This window comes from Pipra filicauda, unplaced genomic scaffold (genome assembly GCF_003945595.2).
Source record: "Pipra filicauda isolate LSUMZ 115617 unplaced genomic scaffold, ASM394559v2 scaffold380_size693359_pilon, whole genome shotgun sequence".
NCBI classification, from domain to species: Eukaryota; Metazoa; Chordata; class Aves; order Passeriformes; family Pipridae; genus Pipra; species Pipra filicauda.
The window spans coordinates 19,571-47,511 of NW_024104510.1; the positions used below are offsets into that span (position 1 = coordinate 19,571).

Consider the following 27,941-nt stretch of genomic DNA (forward strand, 5'->3'; position numbering starts at 1 on the left):
GCATCTGCCTTTTACATCAGATGAACAAGCTCTTTGAAGAGATCAGCTCATCAGAGCTCACACTGACAGGCTGGGTAAAATCCAATGAGAAGAAGATAAACTGAGAACTTTCCAGGTCCTTTAGAGTGGCCAATCAGCAATACTCAGCCAGCTATTGTTCACAGGCTGACTAAGTATCTTCTGAGGTTATGCCGCACTGCAGCTTTATTTCTAACTTTAAGGACTGTGGGTCTCTTCTTGCCTTTCCTTACATGTATTTCCTTCTCCCACTACATGGATTTTGAGAAGGTTTGCATTTTGTTTGCTTTAAATAATACAGCATTATTGAAGAGAGTTCTCTCTCCTGATTTATGACAAAGCTGCCAAACCAGTCACCCCTCGAGACTGCATTTCAAATAACACTCAGATTTGCATACAACCCTTCAAACAGGATCTCTTTTCCAACTATCAGAATTTGGCATTGGAATTTGGCAACAGCCCAAAATAGCACAGGATGTGTGTGACACACAAGCAGAAAGTAAACAGATATTATGAGGAATGAAATGAACACCTGCTGACAGTCCACATACGCTCATGGCTGTTAATCCTGGCAATCTAATGGACCTACAATGTACTTTCTCCCAACAATGTTATCAGAGCTATCATGCTCCATTTAAAGCATTTCACTAACCTTTTCCTGTTGGCAAAGCTGGTGCTTGGCTGGGATCTGGAGAAGGACACATGATTCCTGACTCTGTCAGAACTGCTGGGCTTTCATAATCTTCAAAGTAACACGAGTAAAATTCTTCCTCACGCAGAGAAGGTAAATCCAAGATGGCCAAGAATATCTGCCAATTCAATATTATCCAGTAAATAATTTGCCCTCTAATAATTTGCCCTCATTTCATCTAATTTTCTGGTTCTGCTTTTTCAAAGGAAGAACCTCATAAAGTAGTTATCTACACATACACTCATTTTCCTATAATGTCTCTTAGGACCGACTGTTCCATTCATCATCTCTTGCCATTCCCAAACTGAACTTGGCATTTCTCCAGTAACTGACAACTTCCCCCTTTGCCCCAGCCTCTAGCAAAAGACAGGTTCTTGCCACTTCCTGACACAATGACAGACTTCAAATCACTCCGGCACCTTCTTAGCTTTTCTGCCAGCTCTCACATGCCAGACTGGAGATGTAATTTTGGGTAACTCCTTTCAGATCTTCCTGACAGCAAGTGTCAGGAACAAACATTGAAAGCAGAGACACTGGCACCCTATAGATACTAAAATGAGGAGGGATCGCACCCAAGCAGCCATCACATACTCCAAAATACCAGGTAACTCTTAGCAGGCAAGGACATTTAGTATTATGAGGAAAAAAACCCCAAACAATTAAATGAACAACTTGGCAGTACCAGGAGATAAGTCCCTCATGTAAGCAAAGAACATGCTTGAAGGTTCAGTGGTTCAATACCCCACAGAAAGACACAGAAAGACTTGTGACTTCTCAGTCTACAGGGGACTCTCTACAGCTTGAGCATCATCAGAGGATCATCACCACTCACATTTCTCTTTTCCTCCCTGCTGATATTGGCTGGAGTTAGTGACTGGACAGACAGACACTGCTGGGTAGAGTTAAAGCTCCAGAGCCACTGCTCACTCAACCTGGACCGCAAGCACTCGGAGCGACGGCTGCACCTGCAGGGAAACAGCAAGAAGCCCTGTGAGACATCTGTGCAGCAGGAGGGGTTTGGCTTCCAAGGGGACACTGACTGTCTTAAGCCTTGCTAGAGTCTTGGGGAAGCTGCTACACAAGCCACAGAAGTCCCAGCTTCCCACCACTTTCAATAATAGGATGAACTGTTGCCAAAATATAGATGGGTAGGCACTTCTGGAGCTTCAAGGGTCATGAACTAGTTCCTCTGGTTTTCTACAGGGGAACAGAGCCAGCAAGCAGACACACACACACTGGAATAAACAATGTCTCATTAAGCAACATCAGTAGGGGAGCAAGAAGTGAAAGATTGATAAATAAGAGAGTGACACCAGAAGAAGAGACAAGATAGTTTCTTTACATTTGAAATGAGGCAGTTTGAGCTGCAGCCAGACTAAAGCCAGGCTGAATTCCACTGGACAGGAGAATCGTGAGTGGTGAGCAAAGACCCAAAAAGCAACGAAAAGATGCCCTTTTAGGGAGGCAGAAAGAGGAATGGTAAGTTAGAGTGAATATCCCACAAAGGAACTAAAAATAAACTAAATCCAGACAGAGATATAAGAAAAGAGGAAGCAGAGACAATCCCTAAGCACTATCTCTCTAAAATCCTTGCAGGTGAACAGGGATCTATCTTACCGTCCCTGAAGGACACACCAGCCACAGTAGGGATCTTTCAGTGCCAGACAGGATTCACAGTCCAAGTACAGGGAACATTCCATTATGGGAACCTTTACCACCTGTCACAAAAAGAAATGAAAAGTGAAAACACATTACAGGCAACAAAGCTTCCAGATCTTTGGCTCCTTATACCTAACTAAAAAGTCCCATATTTGCATGCTCACCAAAGCAACTTCTCAATCTCCACTTTATCTTCCCATAAAAACAAGCAAAAAATAAAGGAACAAGTTTCCAGAGCCCATCTGAATGGCCATTTCACACCATGCTGTACAGAGGCACTGAGGCAAGTAAAGCATATTGCTATTCATAAGTTATCTGTGACACACTTTGCAAGGAGGTGACTTTATTTAGTCATAAAACTGTATTTTAACAAAGTAGATTAAAGAATAGCAGACTGAATATCATCCATTCTTTTACTTTTCTGGACTCTGTCATACAAGATCTCTCTTGACACGCAGGTGACTAAAGCTGGAGACAGCAGCTCTGGCTGAGGCCTCTGAATCCATCTGCACTATTGTCCAGCTCTACCTGGTAGAGCTGACTGGAAGTAGACCATGAAACTTTGATCAATGTGGAACAAAAACCTTCTGCCATCTAGAGGTAAATTTTACTTGCAAAACTTCTCTGCTTTAACTTACCATCCTTGCTGATTTCAGCCTCTTACCCTCTTTAATCCACTACTACACTTCAGCTACTACTGTCAGCTACTTTGAAATACCAACTTCTAATCCCAGACCCATTACTTTTGCTAAGTACATGATGTAATTTGCATCTTTTAATTGACAGAACAATTACTGTTAAGGATATATTTCAGATTTCCCTAATCTTCTTCCACTCACAGATTTCAACTCCTCCTTTGAAGTGTTACAAATTTTACAAGTATCTCAAGCTGCACTGGGGGAGTGAAGGGAAGCAGTAGCTTTCCAGCATGCTCTCATTTTTGTTTGTTCTTTCCTTCAGAGTAACTCAAGGGCTGCTTTTCCCCTTGCTAGGAGGATCCTTTTCTTTCCAGCTCAAGTCGCTGATATGAGTGGTGTTGTACAAATCCTCTCAAATAAAGTATCCATAGCTGGATTTCCTACTCAGCAGACACCAATATCCCAAAAGCCCGAGGCATCGCAGTGCCTCTTTTCCTCCAACTGCCTCTGGGTGCAAACAGAATTACAGAAAGCAGGAGAAGAGGGAAAGGTGCCTCACATGGCTCCTTATACAGCTTGATTTCATCTGCAAGATTGTTATTACATTCCCGGTCAGAGCACACCTCTGCTATCTGCAGACATTTCCCACACATTCCTGCTTTTTGTAGGTTACATGCCTACAGAAGAACAGCTTAATCTCTTAACTGATTAAAAACAGAAGTGCTACACTTTTAATACACAAAACCTCCCTCTTCTCTTCTAATCTCCTGCGAAACCAAGATGGGTCACATGTGAACCCAGAGGCTCACATTATTCTGCTCAGATGGAGATGCAGACTGTTGTCCAAACAATTCCTGCTCAATACAGTGGAACCCAGGAATTTGTGGTCTCTTGTCTTCATGCCAGCAGAGCAGCCTTTTATAGCCTGCAGTTCACATTCCTCCATCATTGCTGATACAGTCTGACAGACTTAGGAAAATGCACATGCGAACAGGACACGGTTTAGGGTAACGAGGCTTCCTCCAGCTTTTGGAAAAGGCCAGTCCCCCTCCCTGTAAGTCAGACTGACAGGCAGCTGCTGCCCAGCACAGGCTTAGCCATACAAAGTTCCTCTGCCTCCCACGCTCCCGTCAGTAGTTTGGACCTCAAATGCTTTCAACTCCTCTGTGGCGGGGATTGTATTGCTCTTACCATTGACTGGGTCATGACGAAGAGGTGCTCCTGCAACTGGTCAAACAGCAGGTCTCCACTCACCACGCTGTTCGACGGGACAGCTAACGAAGTGTATATATGTGCATCTCCCATGGCTCCTATGTACACCTGCAGGAGATCACAGCTGAGTGCAGGCAAAGCATCGTAACAGGAGCTGGGGACACCCACCCTACATCAGGAACAAGTTGGAACTCCTGCTGCGTGCAAGGATTTCAACCTCCCACCAAAACCTCCATGACTTCGGCCACATGAAGCACGTGCCTCACAGTACCTGCAGAAACCACGCAGGATGCACCAGCCCTGATGCTGGCTCAGTGCAGATGTAACCAAAGGCAACGTGACCACTGTTTGGGGGTGTTCACATTCTCCACAGTCAGTAGAGTGTGAGAAGAGACTGTTTGATAGTAACAGTCTTTAGTAGGAACCCGACTTCCCAAGGGACAAGAGAAATTGCATTTTTCCCCTTTCCACCTGAGCATCCTGGATTAGTTTTATCCTCTTTGCTTTCTGTTGAACCCAGATCATACCTTGTGCAGCCTCCCTCTGCTGTCTCCCAGAAAAGCAATGGTGTGGCCATCTTCCACATTCACTGCCACAGCTGTCAGACGGGCCTCGGTTTTCTCCAGGAGCGGAGCTGCTTCCAAGGGTACACGGCTGGCCATGGGGCTGGGAGTGTGGTCAGAGCCACAGGGGTAGGCATACAGGGTGTCCTTTTAGGGGAAGTGGAAAGGAGAGGGAAATTAGTACCAAAAAAATGGATACAAGGAACATTAGCACACTTAACACTTCCCACCATCCTCTTCTACCCAAATTCCTCAAACAGGTGCCCCAGCAGTGAATTCAGCTTTGAATCCCTCTAAGCCTTTTTTTTTACTGAGAGCAAAACCAGCCATATTTTAATAATTAGTTTAGGTATGTTAGCTGCTTGTACCTTCACAGAATCCTGAAGACATTTCGGCCAGTCTATTCAGCATCAGTAATGGAATGCATTGAAACTCCTTTGCAAGTTCTCCAAAAAACATTACTGGCTATACACTGCCATGATACAGCTTTGAGGAAGATTTATGGTATTTTTCATAACAAAAGAAAAAGATGAGAATTTCTGCTTTCAGTGCAAAGACACCTGGTGACAAGTATCGTGTGAAACATTATACATGCTTTTGTTGTATCAGCTACAAATTAAATTCTGCACCTGAAGCAGAATCCCAAAACATCAGGACACAGGGTGGGATACAACCTGCTCCAAAGTGCTTACTAACTACACTTAGGAATCATAGAGCACATACAAGAGTCATTGCTGCACACTGCTGCAATTCTTCTGAGTCCTGTGAGGGTTCTGAACATTAACTCCACAGCACAGTGCAGAAACAGTCATCCTTCTGTGCTTGTCAGATCCCTTCCAGTCCCATCAAACCTTCACTTACTGCATTCTAAAGGAGAGACAATGAAAACTGCCAACTTATTTACTATTTACGAAGATATTCCATTATGATTCACCTGTTCCCTAAGTAACATACTCAGTCTTGTCTAGGATAGTTCCTTTGTTGTTTTATATCTCTCTTGACACCTTGTTTCCTTCCATTATAATTTTACAGTATCCTTTTGGAGACCGAATGCAGGATTGTTTACCCAACAATTATTATGTAAAACATCATTTTGTAATCGATCAGTGGCTTGTCTTCAAACAATGTGGCTTGTGTAAACACACTATTTTCATCATGAAATCCCTTATGGATAACATTTTCACTCACCTCTCCAGCCCCTTACTAATTACTCTTACAAAGCTGCGTGTGGAGCAGCAGCATTAACCGTGCAGTCTACATCTACTCCAGCTCCCTCTCTTGCCTCAGGCAACGTGGTTGAATTTAGACTCCTTGTGAGCCGGGTTACACATTCCTTCTGTCTGATGTCCGTGGCTTTGCATTTGGCAGTGCTCAGCTGCACGGTACCATCCGGCACCAGGCAGTGGAGCTGCCCCCGTCAGAGATCAGCGATAACAGCACAACGTGGCATTCCTGAGGCATCTGCTTATCACCTCTCACCGATCTCACGGAAAACCTGTCCCCTTCTCTCCTCTCCTCCCATTTCTCTGGGGTTTTTTGTTTGTTTTGGTTTTTTTTTCTGTTTGTGTTGTGGTTGGGGTTTTCTGTTTGTTTGTTTGTTTTAAATACTTAGCTGCTTCCTGGAGAAAAGAAAAGCGATCAGCAGCTTTTGACAAGGTCTACGGAAATCCCCCAGTAAAATATGTTTAACCTGCTGAGCTCTGTTGCTTTCTTAAATGCATTGCTATGTTATCAGGGAAGCAAAGCTTGACACAGCAGTTCCATGTAACAAACCATGCCAGTTTACATTAGCACTGTTTTCAGTCTGATGCTTTATTGTTTTCCTTTCAAATTCTATTTCAGTGATTTTCTGCATGGTCGGTGTAAGGCTCCAACTTAAAACCTCAGAGGAGGTTATAACTTTTAATGATTTTTAGTTTTTATCATCCTCTAAACTATCATTCATTTTTAGTGACACATATATTTTTCTTATCAGCTCTGTCATTCTTTCAATCTTCTTGTAACTTAAGAGATTTCTATTTCTCCAGTTCTCTAGTTCCTATGAGATTTATTAGGAAGAAGGCCACCACCACATTTCCATGCTCCAAAGCATTAGGTATTTATTTTCAGAGGGATTCCAGCTATCTTTTGCAAGCTTTGTACCAATTCAGACAAGGTCTGGAGTGTAACAACCTCACTACTGAGGCCAATTTTTCAAGCATTGCTTAAGAAAACCCACACATGCAAGTCAGAAATACTCTTACCCCAGTTGTGCTCAGCACTGCTGTTGCCTATTTGTGATGCCAAGGGCAAGTCACCTCACACACATTTATCCACCATAAACCAACGTGACCTGTGCAGGCTCTCCCTGCACTGACACAGCCCGGCCGTGGCCTCAGTGAGGGTAATCACAGCCAAGCGCTGGAACTTGTTCCATTCTACAGGATTAAGACCATGATAACTGTATAAATTACTTATATAAATTTACACAGAAGCTGTTTGAATTGCTTTCAGTGAGTAACATCTTGGCAACGTTGCAGAAAATGCACTGCAGGGACCATCCAGTGTCCTACTGTGATGCAGCAGGTTTGGATGAAGCTGCTGCTGTGAATTCTGGTGTTGCTTCCTACCTGCACAGGCAGGAAACAACAGGACAAATCTACATCTATGCATGAAGAGGAGTGAAAGCAAAAGGACAAGGTACATGCCTTGAAAACTACACCCACAGAAGACATGCAGCCCTCCCAAGCCTTGCAGAAACATGTTTCACACTTCCAATTATCAAGTCACTAAACAGCATCGACAGAGTCTCCTGCATCTCACGACTAACAACAGATCTCCAGCAAACTGAACAAAAGAACTGCTTCTGAAATTCTTATAAAAACAAGCAATTTTTTTTTTCCCAGTTGAAGAGATTGTATTGAACTGTAAAACTCAATCTTAGCCTCCCCTGATGGGCTAAAATCTGGAGGCAGAGTTAACTAGGGAAAAGGGCATACCTTGCGCACAGGCTGGTCTGGAGGCAGAAAAATGTGAAATTAATTAGCATTATCCTTACATCCAGCACAAGCTGCCACCATTGAAAAGGAGTTAAAACTGTTCCTGCATAAAATGCTCATTGACAGGCGCTTCCACTCAGCCCTGACTGGAGCAGGCTGGAGCTGGCACAGACACTTACACGTTGTTAGATACAATCCGAACGACAACCGCTACCGTGTGCTGAATGGTGAAGGATCGAGTTTGTTAGGACATTTACATACCATTGGACACACTTGTTAATAAAACGCAGGGCTTTGGTCAGCCCACCATGTGCCAAACGATGCAGATGGAAGCCTGGAATCATGCACCAGGAATCACATAGCAGAGACTGGCCTTCTTTTCCCACCCTGTGCACCCACTTCTCCACTGGATCAAATAGTACAGGGGGACCCTACATAATTTTGAATGAAAGATTTTTCTAAAATGCTCACACCGGTTTGACATTTAACTCCATCCAGCTGCCCTAAAAATCACCTGTGACAAGTCCTTCCATGTGGCCCTGCAAAGGACACATAGGGCATGGCTAAGAAATACAGTGAAAGCAGGACATGAAGCTGGGCAATCACTTGCTTCCCAACTCTTACATACTCCTCCTGACCTTACATTCATCCTTCTCCAAGTCTGCTCTTTACCCTTCCCTTGTCCCACAAGTACTTTACAGTCAGCTTTAGCTTCTGAAGGGAAAACCATTATTTTAAGACTGGTTTTGAACCACACATCCAACCCCCGAGACTTCCAAAGCTCTGTGGTACCACTTTGCTCTTTGTAGCACAAGCCTGGGAGGATGCAATTATCTGCACAGCCTGTTCCATAGATGGGAGACACAAGATAACATGCTGCTCTGCTAAGGACCAGCAACGCCCTTGGTGCAAACAGCTGCTCACAGCCACAGAGTCTCATGCTAGGACACTGCATCCAGGAGAATGCTGCTGCCCTGTGTTTGTATCACTATCCCCCATATCACAGCACCAGACAGTGTGGCTCCCAGACTGTGAGGATTCAGAGTCACAGCCACTTTAGGTCACATTTTTATCCTGCAACATCCCATCATGCCTTTGTTGTTGAATTTAAAGAAGGATTACCACCTCTTACAGCTCTGGAGACAAAGAAGAGACAGCTCAGGAAAAGGTCCTCCTTGGACTAAAAATTCTGCAGGACTAAAGCAGTCTATAGGAAATTAGGATTTTCACAGAATCACAGAACTGTTAGGGTTGGAAGGGACCTCTGGAGATCATCTAGTCCAACCCCCCTGCCAAGGCAGGGTCACCTAGAGCAGGTTACACAGGAACATGTCCAGGTGGGCTTTGAATGTCTCTGTGCTGACTCTTGGTTTTGCTTATGTTCTGTTTTGTTCCCGGGTGCCCTTGCAGGCAGCTGTTGTGAGGTGCACCTCACTATAATCCAGCACAGCCCTTAAATCCCCTTCCCAACACACAGGTACACATACAAATACTTCTCTCCTTCCCTGCAGTGCAGACCAGGAGATGACACAGATAAAGCACAACCCGAACTGCAGGTTCAGTGTTCTTGCCTGGTGTTGCCATGAGACAGGTCTCAGGGCCAGGTCACGTCAGATGCTCTTCCCACTGCCACACGCAGTCCCTCTCCCTCTGCAAGGAATCCTGCCCATGTGGGGCAAAACAGACTGAGCCCTGAGGTTTTTAACCCAAACAGATTTTAACATCCATCTGCAAAAGCAGGATGACTTCAGGAACACAAAGCAACACAAAAACACACTGCAGACTACTCAAAGGTGGAAAGCCACTTACCGCTGGCAGCTGGACACAGTTGGAGCTGACATCGTATTCAATATATGCCACTTCTGTCCCTTCTTCTGACTTCCCATCTCTCATGTAGCAAACATCCCTAGTCCAGTTGGTCAGGCGATCCACCTCCTCCATGGCGTAGACACAGAGCGCAGACTCCTCGCTCAGTTTCCCAGAAGACGCCTGCCAGGCAGAGAAGGCAGCAAACAGCACTTCTCCCTCGGTGTCCAGCTGCCCCTGGGCCAGGTCTTTTCCTGGCCGGGTGACATAGGCCGCTTGCAGGAGGCTGTATGTATTGGCTTTGCTCTGGCAGAGCAGAGGTAGCTCCACATACGAGTAGTAATGAGAGTCATCCAGGCAGATGCGCGAGATGTAGGTCTTGTACTCGCGTGACTGAGATTTGAGGTCCCGCCGGTAGAATAGGAAATAGACACTCGAGCGGTAAGTGAAGGATTTAATGAAATGGTGGTTGTACTCGGAGAGCCGGCCCACAGCCAGTTTTGCTGTTTCTTCATAGGAGAAAATGGAGTGAGAGTCTGTTGCTTGAACATCCCCTCCGTGGGCCCTGAGATTTCGAGTAGTGATGGGAGGAATTCCTCCTCCCACTCCTCGGCTAGTGTACCCTCGTCCCACAAACAGCAAGGGGACCTCATCCTTTGAGTAGGCTATGAGTCCCACAGTGGTGATATTGGGATCATTGGCAGCAACATACTGAGTGTCACCAGGGCTCTCTGGTCGGAAGAGGACGTGGTCGATGGACGAGAGGCTCCTCTTCTCACAGATCCCCTGGTGCACGCTGCCACACACGATGAGCTCCTTCTGCTCTGCGTTCACCAGCAGTAGCTTGTTGTGATTGTCAGTGTGGTGTGCCTGGGGGCACTCCAGCTTTGAGACCGGGGGGAGGCAATCCTTACTGTCCAGAACTGGTCCAGTCTGAACCATGTTCTCCATCAGCAGGTCAGATGTCAGCTGAAAGAGAAAGTTGGTGGCCCCCAAATAAATGGTCCCAGATTCCAAGTCCATGGACAGGTGGAGGAATTTTGTAGTGTTGCGTGAGAATGTGACATACTGCAGTCCCCGTGGAATTGCTGCTCCCAAGAAACAGAGAACAGGAAGGAGAAACGTTCCCAGAGGCATGGTAAACACTCTGCAAGAGAGGAAAGGCTGTTATGACTCCTTGGAACCAGAAGTGAAGATTAACACTCAAAATCATTTAGCAGCACTCTCATTATGAGAGATGGGCAAAGAGAACATGAATAACTATAGAAGACAGAGCTAAACATGAAGAGCCAGCACAGGACATTTGCAGAAACACCAACAGCTTGCAGGAGCATCAGAAACTTAATTCACTCATCTCCCTACCAAGATGACAGGCACAGTATCCTCAGAAGAAGCTGCAATACTGCACGTAATGAAACATTGAAGCTGATCACTACTCTTGTAATATCAGAAAAAGCCATGTTTAAACTCGACTCCTGCACAATATAACTAAGATGCTATACTGGAAGTTCTCCAGGACAGGACCACATTTCCATAGGAGCCAGCACACTGTATACAGTATTAATGAGCAACACCACAGTAAAACAAACTGCTGTCCAAGACAAACAAAACCTGCAGGACCATTGTTTAAATAAATTGTACCTGAGATCTAATTCAGAGCAAACTAATAAGCCCTTTACCCTGTATTTGATCTAGATATCATAATTAAACCCTCTCTTTGTTATCACTTATGGCTATCAACAGCCTCTTGTGGGTCTAAGGCTTTTCCACTAGTGCTGCAGAGGAAACATTCCCATGCCGCCTCTGCCAGTGAGCATGACCCACCAAGCAGATCCTGGGTGCCAGGATGAGACCTCCAGAATGTCAGTCACAGCATTCCCAGCCTCTCTTCTGGGGCCACCAGTCTGCTCCCAGCCCTGCCAAGCCAGTCCCTGTGGGCCCCCATCTCCTTGGGAAGTTACACAGCATATCCAGGTGAGGGGAAGACTTGCTCGCTTGTTTCTGCACTCTCTGGGGTAGAATTCTCTTGCTGGCACTCATCTCTGCACAGCACCCCTCCCAGTACTCTGAAAGGTGATTTAAACATGCCTCTTCTGTGGACAATGCTCCATTCCTTCCCTGTCCCATGCCTCAAAGTGCAAGCAAGTCCAGTAGGAAAGGTGTTGGACAGACCCTGGGAATCACTAGACCTATTCTGCTCCTCTCCAGAGGATATTTAGATCAACTTCTCTTGAAATCTACTGTGACCCACCCAAGCCATGCCATGGATGGGAACAACTGCTCTCAACAGCATGGGGAACCCCACAGCATGGTGGAAATGTGGTAATAAGTACCTGCAACATTTAGATTAATGCTTTCCCCATGGAGAAAGGGCAGCAGCTGCAAGTACTCAATAATTTACTATGAGTACCACCTCATTTAAATTGAGAAGTAGGTGGTGATGCAGCTGTGAATTTATTTCCTTCCTTCCCTTCCTCCTCTCACAGACGTGGTATCAAAGCTGCAAAGAGCCACACAGATGCCAAGCTGGGTCAGAGGCTCCAAAGAGCTGATGAGTGCAGTATCTCCTCCAGAACTGGCCTGTAATCTGCTGTGCTCATTTTGGCAACTCAGCGATGTTAATTTTGTAGTTACAGTTAAGAAAACTATCATCACTTCCCTCCTATGGGATCATCCCTCTTGGGTCTTTCTGGAAAGCTCAAAGTGCTATTAGCCCAGAAGTGCTTACAGCACAGAGGTGGAAAAGATCTGCAGCATTTCAAGAGAAAACTACTCCAGCATTTACTCCAGGACTTAATCAATTTATGTCACAAACTTCTCACCACACAAATTGTACACTCATTCTGTACAACATCCAGCACACAATGAGCAGAAAGCACAGTAGCAATGCTGAGAACAATAGCCATAACACTCCAGATCCATCTCCTATTTCCCTGCTATTGCAAAAAAAAAAACAAAACACAAAAGTCTGCTTTCCGGCTCCTTTGTCAGTAAAACTGGCATCTTTGCTCCACCAAAAGACCAGCTGAGAGGATTAGTCTACTTGTGAAATCCAGCGGATGGAAGGTATTATAAATACAACACTTTATGAAATATAGGCTTTGTGAAGCTCTGGAAAAGCTCCACTTCACACGGTTCTTGTAGGTAAGTAGGTAGTGCTGTCAGGATATACCGGGGCGCAGGAATGCCGGCTCTGGGCTGGCAGCTTTCCCCGGCACACACAGCCGCTGATTCACACCGTACCAGCGCCGTGTTTAGGCTACGTGCACACTGGGGCTTTTGTTTGCCCTGATAATGGACACTTAGTGCTTTCTGCTTCAGAGCTATGAACACACTCTGCTTCACCCAGGCTGGCACACAGCCCTGAGCTAGCTTTGGAGTCTCTTTTCCATGGTGGTGAGAGAGCACGCCGTAGCACCTGAGAGAAACCCTCATCAGGCAGGAGATGTTACCTGGGAAGCCTGATAAGGGGTAACACACAGACTGAAGGAGGGAGATCTAACTTGACTCCATCACCTCAGGTTTACATCAGCAGAACAGATCTTGCCACAACTCTAACATGTGAGTTATTTTTAATGCATTCTCACCATTACTGTTGGAGAGAACTTGATTTAAGGGACTCCTTAACCACACAACTGTCTCTATACCTCATGCCTATGTCACGGCGGCTTGTTCTGCAACTGTCTGGAGCCTCCTCAGTTTCAAAGCTTAAAAGGCCTGCAAACAAAACAATAGACTGATGGCTATCCAACAGTAGGAGCTTGACTATGTTGTGAACAGAGCCACACTGACATGGAGAAGACAATCTTTGATCTGGAAGCAGCTGAGGATCACAAGACGTCATTAAACGACACCACTCTGAGGGATCTGTAATCTTCTTTCAAGCTAATGCAACCTTCCTCTGCCAGCACTCACACAGTAAAATCAGCATGTGTCTCCAGGATTTATGAATCCTGAAATAGTGGCTTTCTGGCTAGAGGTTGTGCCTACAAGCTGCTCAACTGCTCTGTCCCCCACAGAGTACCACTGACAACTACCAGGGCTGCACAACTAACACACACATGCTACCAGTATTTGAACTCAAAATCCAGCACACGAAGGTTATTTCCTCCAGTGACACAGATATTCTTACAAGCTCTTCAGTCTGTCTTCAAACCTATCCCTAATGTTTCACTGAAAGCACGTTACCTATTGGAGCACCTGTACAGGAAAGAGATTGGAAAAGCAACTAGCCCTTCATTCCAGCAGACCATAATCAAAAGCAGATCTTGCTGTGCTCAAAGGTCTGACCTGTATCTACTCTTCTTTCAGTCACCAATATCCACCTAGAAGTCACTTTGTTAAGAGCTAGCCCTCAAAGGTATTTCAGGTAGGAAACTGCCATCTAGTCCTCATGACTCTGGGAGAACAGAGAAAACAAAACAAAACAAAAGGGTAGTACAGCATGTTCTGCAAGCTAGTTCTAATCACCCTGCACAATGGATAAACACTGAATATAGTGCCCTTTGTTGCTCTTTGCTAAAGAGCCATTAGCAAATGAACTTGTATTTATTGCCAGGTGAGCAAACACACATTAGAAATGAGCAGGAGTGTGTAGCTATCAGCAGCCAGAAGGATTTGCACCCTACATGAAAACTGAGAGAAAAAAAGCCAGCAGTGTCTTTTGATTCCATTTGCCAAGTTGTTTCTCAAGCACGGGCATCACTGCCTTTTTTTATGCTTGCCTTTCAGTTAAGCCCATCGCAACCTCTCTGGGAGGACAGGAAGGAGGAGGATAACCTACATTTAAATCTGATGGTTTCATGACAAGCTACACTACTGAGCTCTTTATGGATTTACTGAACCGTTCTGCTTCCTGTGCTCATTGCTAGTGTATAACACAGCTGTTGCAGACAGATTGCACTAAAAGTGTGTAGCCTTTAATTAATTCTGAATGCAATTGCCAAGGCTTAAAGATTCTTTTCAAATATTCCATTTTTTTTGATGAATTCCCGTTAAAGAGGAAAATGCTCCAGACAATACTCTGAACATTGCCTCTAACTCCCTGTAAAATATTAATATCCAAATGATACTTCTGAGTTTCATTTAGTTAATCTGGATGACAACAGAAGGGCTAGAGGATTAGTCAGTTCTGCCACAGAATATTTATATCACATCCACAAAACAACAACCAGTAATGTCGAAGCAATGGCACTATTTTGTTACCTGGAATTTGAAGTGGGACCATGTTTTCTGTAGCACTATTTTTACCTCTCTGACCTCATGTATCCCTCTCAGAGACTTAACACATTTATTAAGGAAACAAACCCAGAACTGATTTGGACATATTTTAACAGCATATTGACACATAAAGATTATTTTAATCCTCACAGATTATTTCCCTAATACCACATTCTATCCCCCAAACACTGAGAGGTCAGTTAATGTTCCAAGTTCTAGGCTAGATTTCATACTCAACACCAAACCCAGCGGAATTATCCTCCAAAAAAAAGTAGGTCCCTGAAATTTCCACCTGCAACTTCCACTGTATCAGTTGCAGAGCCAACCCGCAGTGAGAGCACTAAAAGATTTAACAATTAAAAGCACCATTCTTCCAGCTGCACGACGACCCTTGTGCTCCAGCACATTCAAACAGCCCAGCAGCAGGAAGACGACCACTGCTGTGTTTTCTGCACAAAAGCCCTGAATTACAGCTCCCTTCTAAGCTTCGTATGCTTAACAGAGACTTGCTGTTTTCTGCTGTGAAAGATGGCATTCCCCTTAAATAAATAAATCCTTTTTTGAGTCTTATTTACTGCTACCAGGCCAGTTCCCTGCTCTGTTGTTTAAGAACACTTGCAGTGAGCAGCTCTGGCAGAGATGAACACAAACCTCTGTTTTCCAAGTAAAATTGACCCCAAGGAGAATCCCAAGTCCAAGCCATCCTGTTAGAGCACAACTGGCACAGACAAGAGAGCTCTGTTACACCAGATGTGAGTAGCACCAGAGCTGATGTCAAAACTTAAAAAAAACCCCAAATCTTAAAAGACAAAATATCAAATCTGAAATGGCAAGGAAAGCTGGCAGAAATTCTGTACTACAGAATTAATGGCATTATTAGATAAATAATGGGAAACTTGGGAAAGTTATGTTTTCTAAATGCTTGATAATTTCTGCTGACCACTACAAGGTACTTTTCTGGAAGAGGGCTGAAGTTATACTAAACCAATGTTGCACAAAATATTGTCACCTTTGTGATACTGCAGCCACTTTAATGATGCTCATGCACTGTTCTTTGAAAAACTGTATGAAGTTTCTGTGGAAATTGTAGAAAGTCCCTCTGGGGCCACCTAATTATTAATTTTAGCCATACTGGAATTAACTGATGGTAGTGGACAGTAATTTCCTCTAAACAGCCCTAGCACAACCGAACTTTACCCTTGCACAGAAGAAAATGTGTTATAAACACTAGTTTAAGCTTCCAGTAGAACTGGTTAATGAAGAGTTAATGATTAATACAGTGTTAAATAGTGAACTTTATATAAACCAAGACAAACTACACAAACATTTACAAGGAATATAAAGCAACCACAAGCTGCTTGCTGTTAAAGAAGCTTTCTTTATAGATACTCTGTCATTGTAAATCGAGGGTTAACTTTTCACTGCACCATCCTCTCAAGCACTAACCCAAAGTCACACACCATGGTGTATGTGCATTTTTAGAAGTGGAAATCAAGCCAGCTATTAGTTTCTCAGCATCTCAACACAACCAAAGGATAACGTTCAGCCAGTGTTAGACATTTGAGGATTAGAGTCCTTTAGGATCCGCTCCAACTTTCTGCGTAATCAAACCACAGAACACCACCAACCATCTCTTCTCCTAGCCCACGAGCTCCTGACTAAAGCCTCCTAGTGAAAGCAGGATTTTTTTCTTAGGGCTCCTAAATTACAGAAACTGCCACCTTAACCCAGCAAGCTTATCCCTGAGAGTTTTTTACCCCAAGTAAAATGCCTTGTCATTTTATCTAACTTTGCTTGTCACAAAATCTTTTAAGTCAAAGAAGCTTCTAGGCACTTTCTGCATGAAGAGTTTGAAAACTAATCCTTCTGCTTAATCCTCCTTGGGCAAGAAGATAAAGACAGCTATTCTAACTCTCACAGAGGTCCACCTACACAGAAACTCTGGCTCCAGCAGCAGACAATAATAGATGCCTAAGAAGTAGTCTAAGGGCAGACAAGCATAAGGCAATCCTTCCCTTATACATCCTGCCAGCTTTGAGCATTCCTGAATCACGGATTGCAGCACGTGTAATCCTTTGGATGGACACATTAAGTGGTCTGAGCTTCTTCAGTCAGAAATACTTAATTTTTCTTGTAGCTCTCTGAGCTCATCCCTGTTTGTCAGCATTTTTTTTTCTTTTTTTTCTTTTCCCTTTAGGTACCTGACCTGGATGAGCGTTCTCTTCTGATAGCACCTGACCTGGACAGGCCATCCCTTCAGCTTTCTAATGCTGCACACAGAGCAAACATTACTTTCCCCAGCTCGACGCACCAGCCCTCCCTTTACCCACCCAATAACCTCCTGCTCTTCTAGCTGCCACATCACATGTCAAGTTTGCATCCAGTCAAATACCATCAGTGACTTAAATATTCTCCCAGACAAGTGGTCAGGAAAAAAAAAATCCCATTTTCTAGCCTTTAATGTGTAGTGTATATCCAGAGAGCCTAGATAGCTTTAATCCAGCTGTAATAGAACCCTGCTGGGAAAGCACAGCTTACTGAGGTTACCCATCCAATTCACCCCGCTGAGCAAATTCTCTGTTTCTATTCAAATCTACATAAATCTGAGCCCATCACTCCCTCTAGAAACAAATTTGCCTGCAGAAGTTCAAGAAGCCAACTGCTGATCAAAATACAAGACTAAAATTTGGAGCAGAGAGAAAAACCCCTGCAGTACCCAGGAAATTCCAAGAGCAGATTTCCCATTTCTGGTTAACTGAGATTCAAGAGGATTTGAATCTGTTTAATATGAACTAAACTGATTTTTAAAAAAATAAGGCTCTTGAAAAAAAAAAAAGTTAAGCTACTGTGAAATGAAACTTACAGTTCCTATCATGATTTAATAAGTAGTTAAAAGACAGGAAATAAAGAGTTTCTCTGTCAGATGAAGATTATCAGTGAGATCTGCCAAAAATTTATTCTGCAACCTGCACTGTTCAATATGTTCCCATAAGACCTAAGGAGACAAATACATCTAGAAGTGGCAAATTTTATTATTAAAAAAATTCTTCATCGCAATCAAATTCAGAAAAGGCTGCAAAAAGTAACAGAACTCGGGCACTTTTAACTAACTACACCATACCTTAGATGCCAATAGATACCAAAACCAACCAAAAATACTCTAATTACATAAACACAACAGGATGCAAATTAGCTGTTATCACTCAGAGAAACTTTTGAAACTTGGTATGTCAGTTTAGTATTTAGTATCAAGTGAAAAGGCAAATACAGGCTTTGGAATAACTAGGAAAGAAAACATATATCCGCATTATGTTGTTGAATGCTGAAGGCAGCTCGGATTCCCACATCTGAAAAAGGAGACAGAATGACAAAAGGGACGACAAAGATGACCAAAAGCACAGATCAGCTCCTATATAAGGAGAGATTGAGCAGAGCAGGACTTCGGGTGGACAAAGAAACAATCGGAGGAAGATTGGGAAAAGTCAAGAGATCTGAAACATGACATAGTATCAAGATAAAAAACATGGAAGAATTGATTACCATGTCTTACAATGCAGAAAATGAGAGCACTCATCAAAGTTACAGACAACTCTCCTAAGCCAGTTCAAGGATATTGTCACTGGGTGTAGAAATATTTCAAATAACACTTAAAATGCATAATTAAATTGTAGAGCTCACTGCTGTAGGATGTCATGGAGACCAGAAACATAAACAAGTTAGAAGAGGGATTATATAAATTAATGGAGAATAGATATGGTCACAATCAGATGATGAGATACTACTCCTGGACAAGCAGGGCCCTAAACTGATGATGGTCATAAGCTGGGAGGCAAATGGAGACGGGGGGGAGAATGAAAAAAAACAAACCAAACCTACCACATTATACATGCCCTGTTTCTTACAGCCCTCATTAAGCATCTGCTTCTGGATCTTGTCAAAGGCAGGATACTGAGCTACACAGAGCTTTGCAATTTGCCCCAGGATGACATTTCTATTTAAACATCTATTTTATGGTACATTTATAGACTTTATTTATTTTTAAATATTAAGAATGTAACTCTAGCCCTGCCTAATCGCATATTTAGAAGGCTGGAAGCCTAACCTCACTGGCTATTTCTAAAGGCAGTATCTCTTATATTAACATTTAGATACCATCTCACTGAATCCTGACAGCACAGCACAAAAGTTAATGCACACCATGGGAAACCAAAGCCAAGGCCGGAGCCATCGTGCACAGAAGTGGCAGAATCAAGTTTAACGCACCAACAGTCCCTCTTCCAGGAACAGCTCTTCCCTGTCTGCCAAACGTTTGATGGAAACTTCTCACTCAGATGCTGAACACAGCAGATAACGTGTTTGCTGTTGGGACAGCCAAGCCTCCAGCAGAACCACGATTGCTAAAAGTAGGTCAGGACTGTCCGTTCTAACCAGGGAGTAAGGAAAGCTGGAGCACTCCAGACGATCTGGCCAGGTATTACAGAAAACCTTCATCTGGGGTTTCATCACTACTTCAAACAGATGTGATTCATATTTTACTGGCCTCCACCTCGAACAGGGCACACCTTCCCAACCGCACTGCCCTCCCTGTCATTAGGGGCACCTCTCCCCAGCCTCAGCCAGGATCCTCCTGTTCCCAGCTTTGGCTCCACAGGCTACGAAAGCCAGAATGCTGCTCTGCACTAGCTGTTCTATGCTGATTTCTGTAACGCAGAAATGCCCAAGTCCCTTGTACAGAAAGAGCCAGGACAGCACACGATCTCAGTGTAATCACTTCTACCTTAGAGTCTATTTTCCTTGGCAGATGTCCCTCCAGAAGGAAGAGAGACCTCTGCAACCAGCACATGCTTCCCAGAGGACAGGACTGTGACCCCTAACCAAGCTCTCACGTCCCAGAGGCAAAGGCCACACTCCCAAGTCAAGTTCTTTTGCATCCAGTCTGTCTTGGAGTCACCTTGCAAGAGAGGAGAGGAGCTTCAAACGTCCTGTGAAACTCCTGTGAAAAAGCACCAGTCCTACACCTGCACCCCAGAGGAAATCCCATGGTCTCCATGCCAGCAGCAGCCCCACAGGGTTGCACAGTAGAAGGGAGAACAGAGACCAACCACAGAAGGAGTTCATGCCAGCAGTGGTGCAGACCACAGGCAGACACACAGGGACCACATCCCGAGCTCCACCATCCAGTTGTCAAGATGCAAATGAGAAATGTTAAACACTGGAGCCTGATCTGAATAAATCCTTTCACTCTGCAGACATTGAACAGTGCAGGGTGCTCTGTTCTGTTAAAGCAATTTCCTTGACACCCCTTAAATCTTAGATTTTAGCACCACAACAGCTCTGTAAAGAACTAATATGCCCTGGGTAGACAGGAAGGAATTCTTCTCCCTAGAGTTTTCTTCCATTTCAAATAAAATTCACTTTTCTGCTCTTCCCAGTAATTTTCTGGAGAAACGTACAGTCTGACAGCAGAGCCTTCCCCTATCACTCCAAGACTGTCAGCAGTTCTGGCTCCAGCCATGAACACAGGCAGTAACATGCAAATATGTTTAATGCAATGCAGCCACATGAGTAGCACCGATCCCCTCCCACCCAGGAGAGACAGCAAAATCAACACAGCTCCTCATCACTACCACAATCTGCTTGTGGTTTGCCTTCAAACCAAGATGGGGTGTATTCTATCTTGTATTACTCAAGTCATGTTAAAGCAGTATCAGAAGTGACGCTTTGAACAATTAATCTTCCATGAATTAGTGCCTGAGCCTGGAAGGTTCTCAGTCCTCAGCTATGAACTATTAGGTTCAGTACTCTGGCAATTAAGTGACACAGGTCGGCTAGATAATGATCCAAGTTGAGGTAGCCAGACATTTTCTTCCACCTCTGCAAACCAATGCCAAGGCTTTCATAAGGCCAATAACAGACAGCAACATCCCATGTTGTTCAAAAAGTCTGGGAACCTTCCCAAGCTTGAGAAGCTTCATAACTACATAACACATAAAACACAACAGCTCCCACTGCACTACTGCAGAAGCCTGAACAGGCTGGGTCCAGAGCTGAGAGCCAGGATCAACTTCACACCAGTCTCAACAGCTCTGAGCAATGACTGTCCCACACAGGGTGGATATCTTGGATATCCAGTGCTTTCAAATGTAGTCCAACATGGAATGGTGGCCCAGGAACCATCCACGAAGGGCTCTCAAGGAGCATGTGGTTGAGGAGACACAGGCTATTAGCAGTGATGCAGCATATTCTTCCACCCTGCAACCACAGCCCTCCACCCCAGACATTGTTTCAAGGATAAAATTCAGAGCACCAGACTGTATACAGACAGGGGTGGGAGAGCTACTACTGTACATGGGCCATCAGGCAATTGCTTTGCATCATATTACTGAGGGTCCACAATACAGAGGAGTGAAAATGAGCAATGGGAAAATTAAGTGGCAGAGGAAGCAGAAACTGCGACACTGCAAGATTTGGTCCTTGGAGAAATAAAGCAAGTGGAGCAAGAGTTCTCTGGTCACTTTGTTAACAGGCAGACATCTAGCCACACCTTATCCAGAACAGCGAATTTTATAGCAAGACAAAATAAATTTTAATGCATTGCAACATGAGTTTCTGTTTGCTCGGATTGAGGAGATCCTAATTTTCTGGCAAACCATTTGAGCTACTGGTCCTGTTCAGGGCTGCAAAAGCTTCTTTGGTGCTGTCCTAAAGGCATAAAGGTTGAGAACCAGCTACCTGTTCATGGGAGCCATGAATTTTAAAGACTGTTTGGTTGAGACTGCTCTCCATCTGTTTGCTACTGCCCCACCTGCACAGTCTGACAGCCACTGGCTGGGCAGGACTGACTGGCTCATCCCTTCCCCTTTCAGGGAAGCCCAGACCTTCACCCCGGGGCTGCAGAGATGCACTAAACAGGTCTGCAGTGCTAGTCTGAAATGCAAACTGCTACGAGCAGGAATTTCAGCCAGTATAACTGGCTGACTGTTGGCTTTTCAAGAGAATGCTGCCTTGCCAGGGTCACCCCTGGGCAAAAAAGTGCCCAGGAGACAGGAAAACCAGATTTACAGTAGTTTGTTAGGAATAGCACTGAGTTTTGCATCTGAGTGGCTGCTCTTCTGCTAGAAGGAACAGCTAGACAGAGCAGAGGTCTGTTAAAGAAAAAAGGCAAGAGTTATGCACATCTGTGCTGGAAGGATAAACCATAGCCTGTGGTCAGCAGAGTTCTGTTTGCAGATTGTCCCAGTTTCAGGCACCCTTCCTTTGTCATTTTAAGCTCCACACACATGGCAGGGACTGTGCCTTCCTCTGGGAAAGGAAACTGTTCTACTCTGCCACACATAGAAAACTAATAAAACCTCACAGAAGTGTGGCTCAGACAGCACTCTTCAGGCTTACACATGGACCAAACTGAACAATCAGCCACCTCATGTCAACCCAGGAGGCCACAGTGGGGCTGGCACAAGTTACCCTCATAAAAAAGTTTTAATTTCAATCTTCTCAGGGCTTAGTGGAAAATACACTAGTTAAAATCACGGATCAGCTAGGAATAGAAAAGATCATACTGGCTAAAGATGGGGTCAAACTAAATCTAATCTGGACAGACTATCTGGAGAATGGCAGAGAGGTCCAGCACACACAGGAACAAGCTGAGAGAGAATCATTGCTTGAGCAAAGCTGCTGATGAAAACAATAATTGAGAAATTGTGAGCAAAAAAGGAAGGATACTCTGTAAATGGTGTAACAACTGAGCCCCTTGCTACTCTGCAATGATGAGACTTAGGGTTTGGGATAGAAATTTCTTCCTGCATCAAACAGCTGACTAGGTGCAACATGTCAAGATGCTGATTAACAGGATGGGAACTTTAGTCCACTCCACCTGATGCCAGTCTTCCCCAATGTGACCCTTGTCCTAATCCTGTATGGACTCCACCTGGCTTTTGTCAGCCCCAGGCCTGTCTGTACTACTCAGCTGTAATTTGAACACTCAATCTCAGCCACTCCATGGAGTAACTTTCACTACAGAGTATGAGATGCAGACAAGATAGTTTCTGTATCCTTGGAAAGGGGCTATAATTTCCCAAAATATATCAACTCAGTTTTCAGTCAGAAGAGCATTCCTGCAAAAATACACATCATCCTAATTCCACTACCGGTCAGCTTTCCATAGCTGCTCCCCAAGGACTACAGCAGCAAAGTTAGTCAACAACAAGTTAAAAAAAAACCTCAAAAAGCCCAACAGGATACTGCCTAACAGCAGAGACTACGTCTCTAGGGACAAAATGACAGAGACCCTGACATTGTTCTCTTCCTTCTGAAATTAAAAGTTCAAAGGAACAACTAAGGGCTGTTCTGTACTGTGCCCTCTGCAGATTTGGGTAAGCATCTAAAACCAAGTTCAAGCCTAGATTTTCAGGGGTGAAGTATATAGAAGTGAGCCCTGTTTTCAAGTTATTTTTAAATGTTTAGACAGGACCTAAAATAAGGCCAGTGTTTTGAGTACTTCTGAAGAGTAGGAACCTCACGTAGGCCATGACATTTTTAGTTCAAAAATTCTTTGGAACAGAGGTTGCACTGTAATGCATCAGCTTATCACCCATTTTAGCTCAAATTCAGTTACAGTGCATTACAAGGCAAGAAACACCTCATTAAAGGGGGAGAATTCACACAAGTAAGATTCAGGCTATCAGCAGTAAGACAGTCTCTGTACCTCAGTAAAATATGTACTATCCCATAGGAACAGCATATGCACAGAGAAAGGGGGAAAGTCAGCTTCACTGCTTAGAATACTCATCTCCATACCACCCTTCCTACCTGTGTGGTATCCAGAAATATACTCTCCACTTCTCTTCAAACTCAAGTCAACTGTCTGCAGACTCCAACAGCCCACAGGCAGTGCCTTTAGGAAGCAAGAGATGCATGCTGTACATCACAAGCATCACAGAACCAACCTAGAACACAAACTGTGCCAGTCTCTTTTTTTACCAGTCTTATTTGTATCCCCCCTCCCGCTCCATGCTGACGCACCAGGTTGCATTTGTCTGGCTCTGGCCTGAAACATAAGAATGAAGTAAGCACTTTACATAAGAATAAAGTTAGCACTTTACCTCCCTGAATACTCTTCCAGGCTTCCACCATGTGCAGCTCAGGGTCTTCTTGGGATAGAGGTGGTTTCCATGCATTTACTAACCCTCAATAGTTCCTTCTTCTATATTTGAGGACACTGCTCCGTGTCCTCAAATACTCACAGATGTTTGGCATTCACTACATCCTGTGGCTTCCCAGGTTAACTGCACACATCAAGGACTAAGTCATTATTTGTTTTTAAGCTTACTTCATGCTGGATCCATGCAACACCTATTCAGACTTGTAATGAAAAAGGAAAAAAAAAGGTTGTTCCCCCTCTAACCTTTCCATGCCATTCAGGATTTGAAGGTAACTGTCACTAATTGCTTTTCAGGTGGAAGAATCCCAGTTTATTCTGTTCTTTGTATGGAAGGTAACCCTCATGTCTGGTCACTGCAGCTGCTGTTCCATTTTTAAAATCTGAAGATACCTTTCTTCAGATGGCAATGGTTTTCCTAAAGCTATAGAAAACTCAACTCCATAAGAGCCAGAGAAGCTACTGTGAGAATTATCAAATACAGCAGGGATTCCCCACTTCTGTAGTGAATTGCTAGTGAGGTAATTCTCTTAAAATATTCAGCCTAACTTCTTAAACTGAGTTTGCTCAAAAGCAAATTTACTTTCAAGCCTCAGCATTCAGCTGCACGCTTCTTCCTCCAGAATAGAGTGCATTTGCCAAAAACTTCCTCTCCCTGTTGGTTCTTTGAAAATATTTGAATTAGCCTGCCCTGGTGAAGGATGGATCCCTCCTGACAAGGTTGTGTGCCAGGACTTTAATCTGTCCTATGTTATTTATGAATATTTCAATCCATCAACTTTTTACTCCAGTATGGGCGTAGTATTCTGTGATTTCCTGACACAACTTGAAACAACAATATCCTTACCACACCTGGTTCTCATGAAGAGCCATATGAGAATATTTGGGTTTGGACATTGTTTTTATCATGACTCCCTCAAAATCCTGAGTGATTTCTTTCACAAATGCAGTGATCCTAATTGCTTCCCACATTCTTGATTATCAGATATAGAACTTTGTTATTTATACACGCTTAGCTCACTAAGCAATCTAAACTTTCCTGTCAGGCTGAAATATCTGGCTTTTCTCTGTCCTTTGCCAGTTTCACTACTAAGAGTCAAACAAGCATTTTTTTAAAGATGCAGAGATACAGAAGTATAACTGGAACTAAAAAAGAAGCAGCAAGGCCATTAAAACCCAACAGAATACCAGAGAGGGCAAATATATTACCTAGATTTACAGTACTCAGTGCCAACAGCTTTTTAAAAATATAAACCAGCCTCACAATTTAGGGCTTTGAACTATACTCTAAGGATTAGAAGGAACACCTCATCCCACGAACAGCCTATAACTCATCCTGATGAAGGGGGAGAACCCTTCTCTCAAGGTTCTACAAGCACCTGAGGTGCTTTCAGAGGCAAAATGTAGAAACCTATTTGGAACTTTTATTCTTTACCTGTCAATACATGTAGGTCTGTATAATTTATCCACTGAGAGATGATCAGATACTACCAAAACGAGAATCTAGTTGTAATAAGGTTAAATCATTAAACAAATGGAGCATGTACACCTAGTGAAAAAGAACGTGTATTGGGAGACATTTCAGAAAGAGAACCCCAAGACATCAAGATGCAAGATCCAAGTGCCATTTGGAGTGGTCTTTCACTCATTAGGAAGGGGAGCTGGAGGTAGCAATGGAGACGCTTCACATCACATGTGAAGGAAGCACGTGGCCCCAGGTCTAGTAATACCCAACCCTCCACTATTCTGAGTAGTCTGCAGAGAGCACACTATACACTACACAGAACTGCTTGCCAGGCATAGGAAGCAAGGAGAAAGAAACATCTACAGCCAAATCACATCATCCTGGTCTGGAGCAACGTGCCTTCCTCCCTGCAAAGGTGAGGGTCCTCCTGAACAATTCTTGCCTTGCACACAAGCACAGCAGTTTCATGTTCATCTTTACTCTTAAAAAGTGGCGGTGCACAGAAAATGGGGCAGAAAGTCAGCCCCTGCACTGTTTAAAAGGCAGGGAAGAGCCGAGGAGGGAACAAGTAACACTCTCCTAGGTAACACTGAGCTGCTACTCCGGCTGCACAGGAATGAAGTAGAGCACGACTCAGATAATAACCATAACTCACTTCTCACAAGTTAGTTTGTCCAGACATGATCTTTCACATTTAAAGGTACTAAAAACCATGTTGTCTAGTGCACTTCTGCTGGAGCACTTTTTCAATAGGATCTGGACAGAATCAGCTCAATATCTCAAAGAATTCAACATACAGACCTCTGTCCTCCTTACAGTTTTATTTTTTATGTACCCTGAAAGGATGGATCCAGAAGAGACTGGCCTGAATTCAAGTCATCTCAAGTACTTACTCATTCCCTATTTCAAACAGCTTTGATTTAGTGGTTTTACTGGAACCACCCAGAGCAATGCAAAGCTGAGGAAACCAGACTCACCAATCTTTGTACAAGTGTTATATGTACTCGGAATTTATTCTTGGATGCTCCAGATTGAAAGAGGTTTTCTGAAAACTTGCTCTTTGTCATCTAAGAGTTCAGTCAAGATCTACTACCAAACTGAAACCACATAGGCTGTACACCCAGAGAGGTCTGGGCTGGGGGTTGTTGCCTGGCTTTGTTCACTGTTTTTATTTCTGCTGATCCCTCCTGCTGCTATAGCTGCAAGTCCAACAAGCAGACATCCTTCTGATGAAGGGCTCCTGTACTCCCAGTGATACTCATCTCTCCAGTGCAAAAGTCAGTGACTCATCTAAATCAGCTCCTTATATCCAGGTGCCAGAGTTTCACTTCCCAGCCAGAAGTTCATGCAGATCTGCAGATCTCCAGCAGCTCATTCAGTCTGGGATCTCTGGTGTACCACCCTACATTTGATATTCAGATTCCCATATTCAGATTCCACATATTCACTTACAGAGTGCTTCACTAGGCAAACTGACATAGGAGTTGTAACTACCCTGTTTAACAGGAAGCAGCATGAAAGGAGAACTCAATTTCAGGGAGACATTTCTTCAAGGGTCTATAGCTGTCAACACCACAGAGCTCAGCCAGCACAAAGCAGCTCATCATGCTGCGTGATGATTGACAGACAGAGATGAACTTCACTCCTGCTCCAGGAGTCTGCCTTCACATTTGGCAACACTCACTGGCCCATTTCTAGTTATAGATCACCAGCAGAAAGTCACGTTTTTGTTTTGTTATTTCTGCCTGCAGGTTAAATTCATTCACTTGTACAGAAAATTCAAAGTTTTAAAGTTGTATTTTACATTTTAAGTGCAGCATCAGAGGTGCCAAGAAGACTCTTGCAAAAGGTGTACAGTGGCCTGACTTCAGCAGCACTGCAACCCACAAATCCCAATCAATCCCTCAAGAAAGCTGAGGGGGGTGGGGAAGATCAAGACAAAGACAAAAATGGCAGGCAAACAAGTAATGTCTGGAGTAAATACATCTGCTTACAGCATAACTCTACAGAGCAGAGCTTCTGTTGAAGAGATGCCCTTCATCCTTCATAGGATTTCCCTGCGTAAAGGGAACATTCCCTTTGCAAAGGGAACAGTGCACATTCTCACATACAGCCACTCACTCTTTCCAGAAGACCACGTGCCTGGTGAGCTCGTCCAACTAACCCCAGATGGCACAGCTCCTCAGGTGGGTTCGTACCGCAGCAGCATCAAGAGGCTGCCCAGCATGACACTGTCCACACAAACCGGGATGATCAGGAACATGGAGGAGCCCGGCGGGCTGCAGCAGTCCATGGGCGTCCCAGTGCTGACTCCCGGCGCATTTTGCTTACCATCTGGACTCTTGGGAACGTTGAGACACCTTCATTTCTCTTATTGAAGAGTGTGCCTCAAGCTGGAAAAAACAACATAGCGTGAAATGCAAAGACTATTTTTCCAATAAATTAAATCTCTGTTGCACTTGACTCCCGCTGTGGTTCCCTTCCCCCTGAGAAGGCAAGGTCTGGCCAGCTGCACAAAGTCCAGGCAGCCCTGG

General features: G+C 44.1%; 1 protein-coding gene across 1 annotated transcript in view; it reads right to left on the reverse strand.

The window, feature by feature from the left end:
- LOC113993379 (plexin-B1-like) overlaps positions 1 to 27,451 on the reverse strand; it is a 35,846-nt gene extending 8,395 nt beyond the window's left edge. Inside the window, exons 1-7 of the mRNA XM_039384859.1 lie at positions 27,402 to 27,451; positions 9,569 to 10,712; positions 4,746 to 4,928; positions 4,198 to 4,326; positions 2,327 to 2,427; positions 1,542 to 1,674; positions 671 to 827 (exon numbers count right to left, since the gene is read on the reverse strand). Of these exons, the coding sequence (XP_039240793.1) occupies positions 671 to 827; positions 1,542 to 1,674; positions 2,327 to 2,427; positions 4,198 to 4,326; positions 4,746 to 4,928; positions 9,569 to 10,712; positions 27,402 to 27,448 (1,894 nt within the window). The 5' untranslated portion in view covers positions 27,449 to 27,451. The remainder of the gene's footprint in view (positions 1 to 670; positions 828 to 1,541; positions 1,675 to 2,326; positions 2,428 to 4,197; positions 4,327 to 4,745; positions 4,929 to 9,568; positions 10,713 to 27,401) is intronic.
- Positions 27,452 to 27,941: the final 490 nt, after the last annotated feature.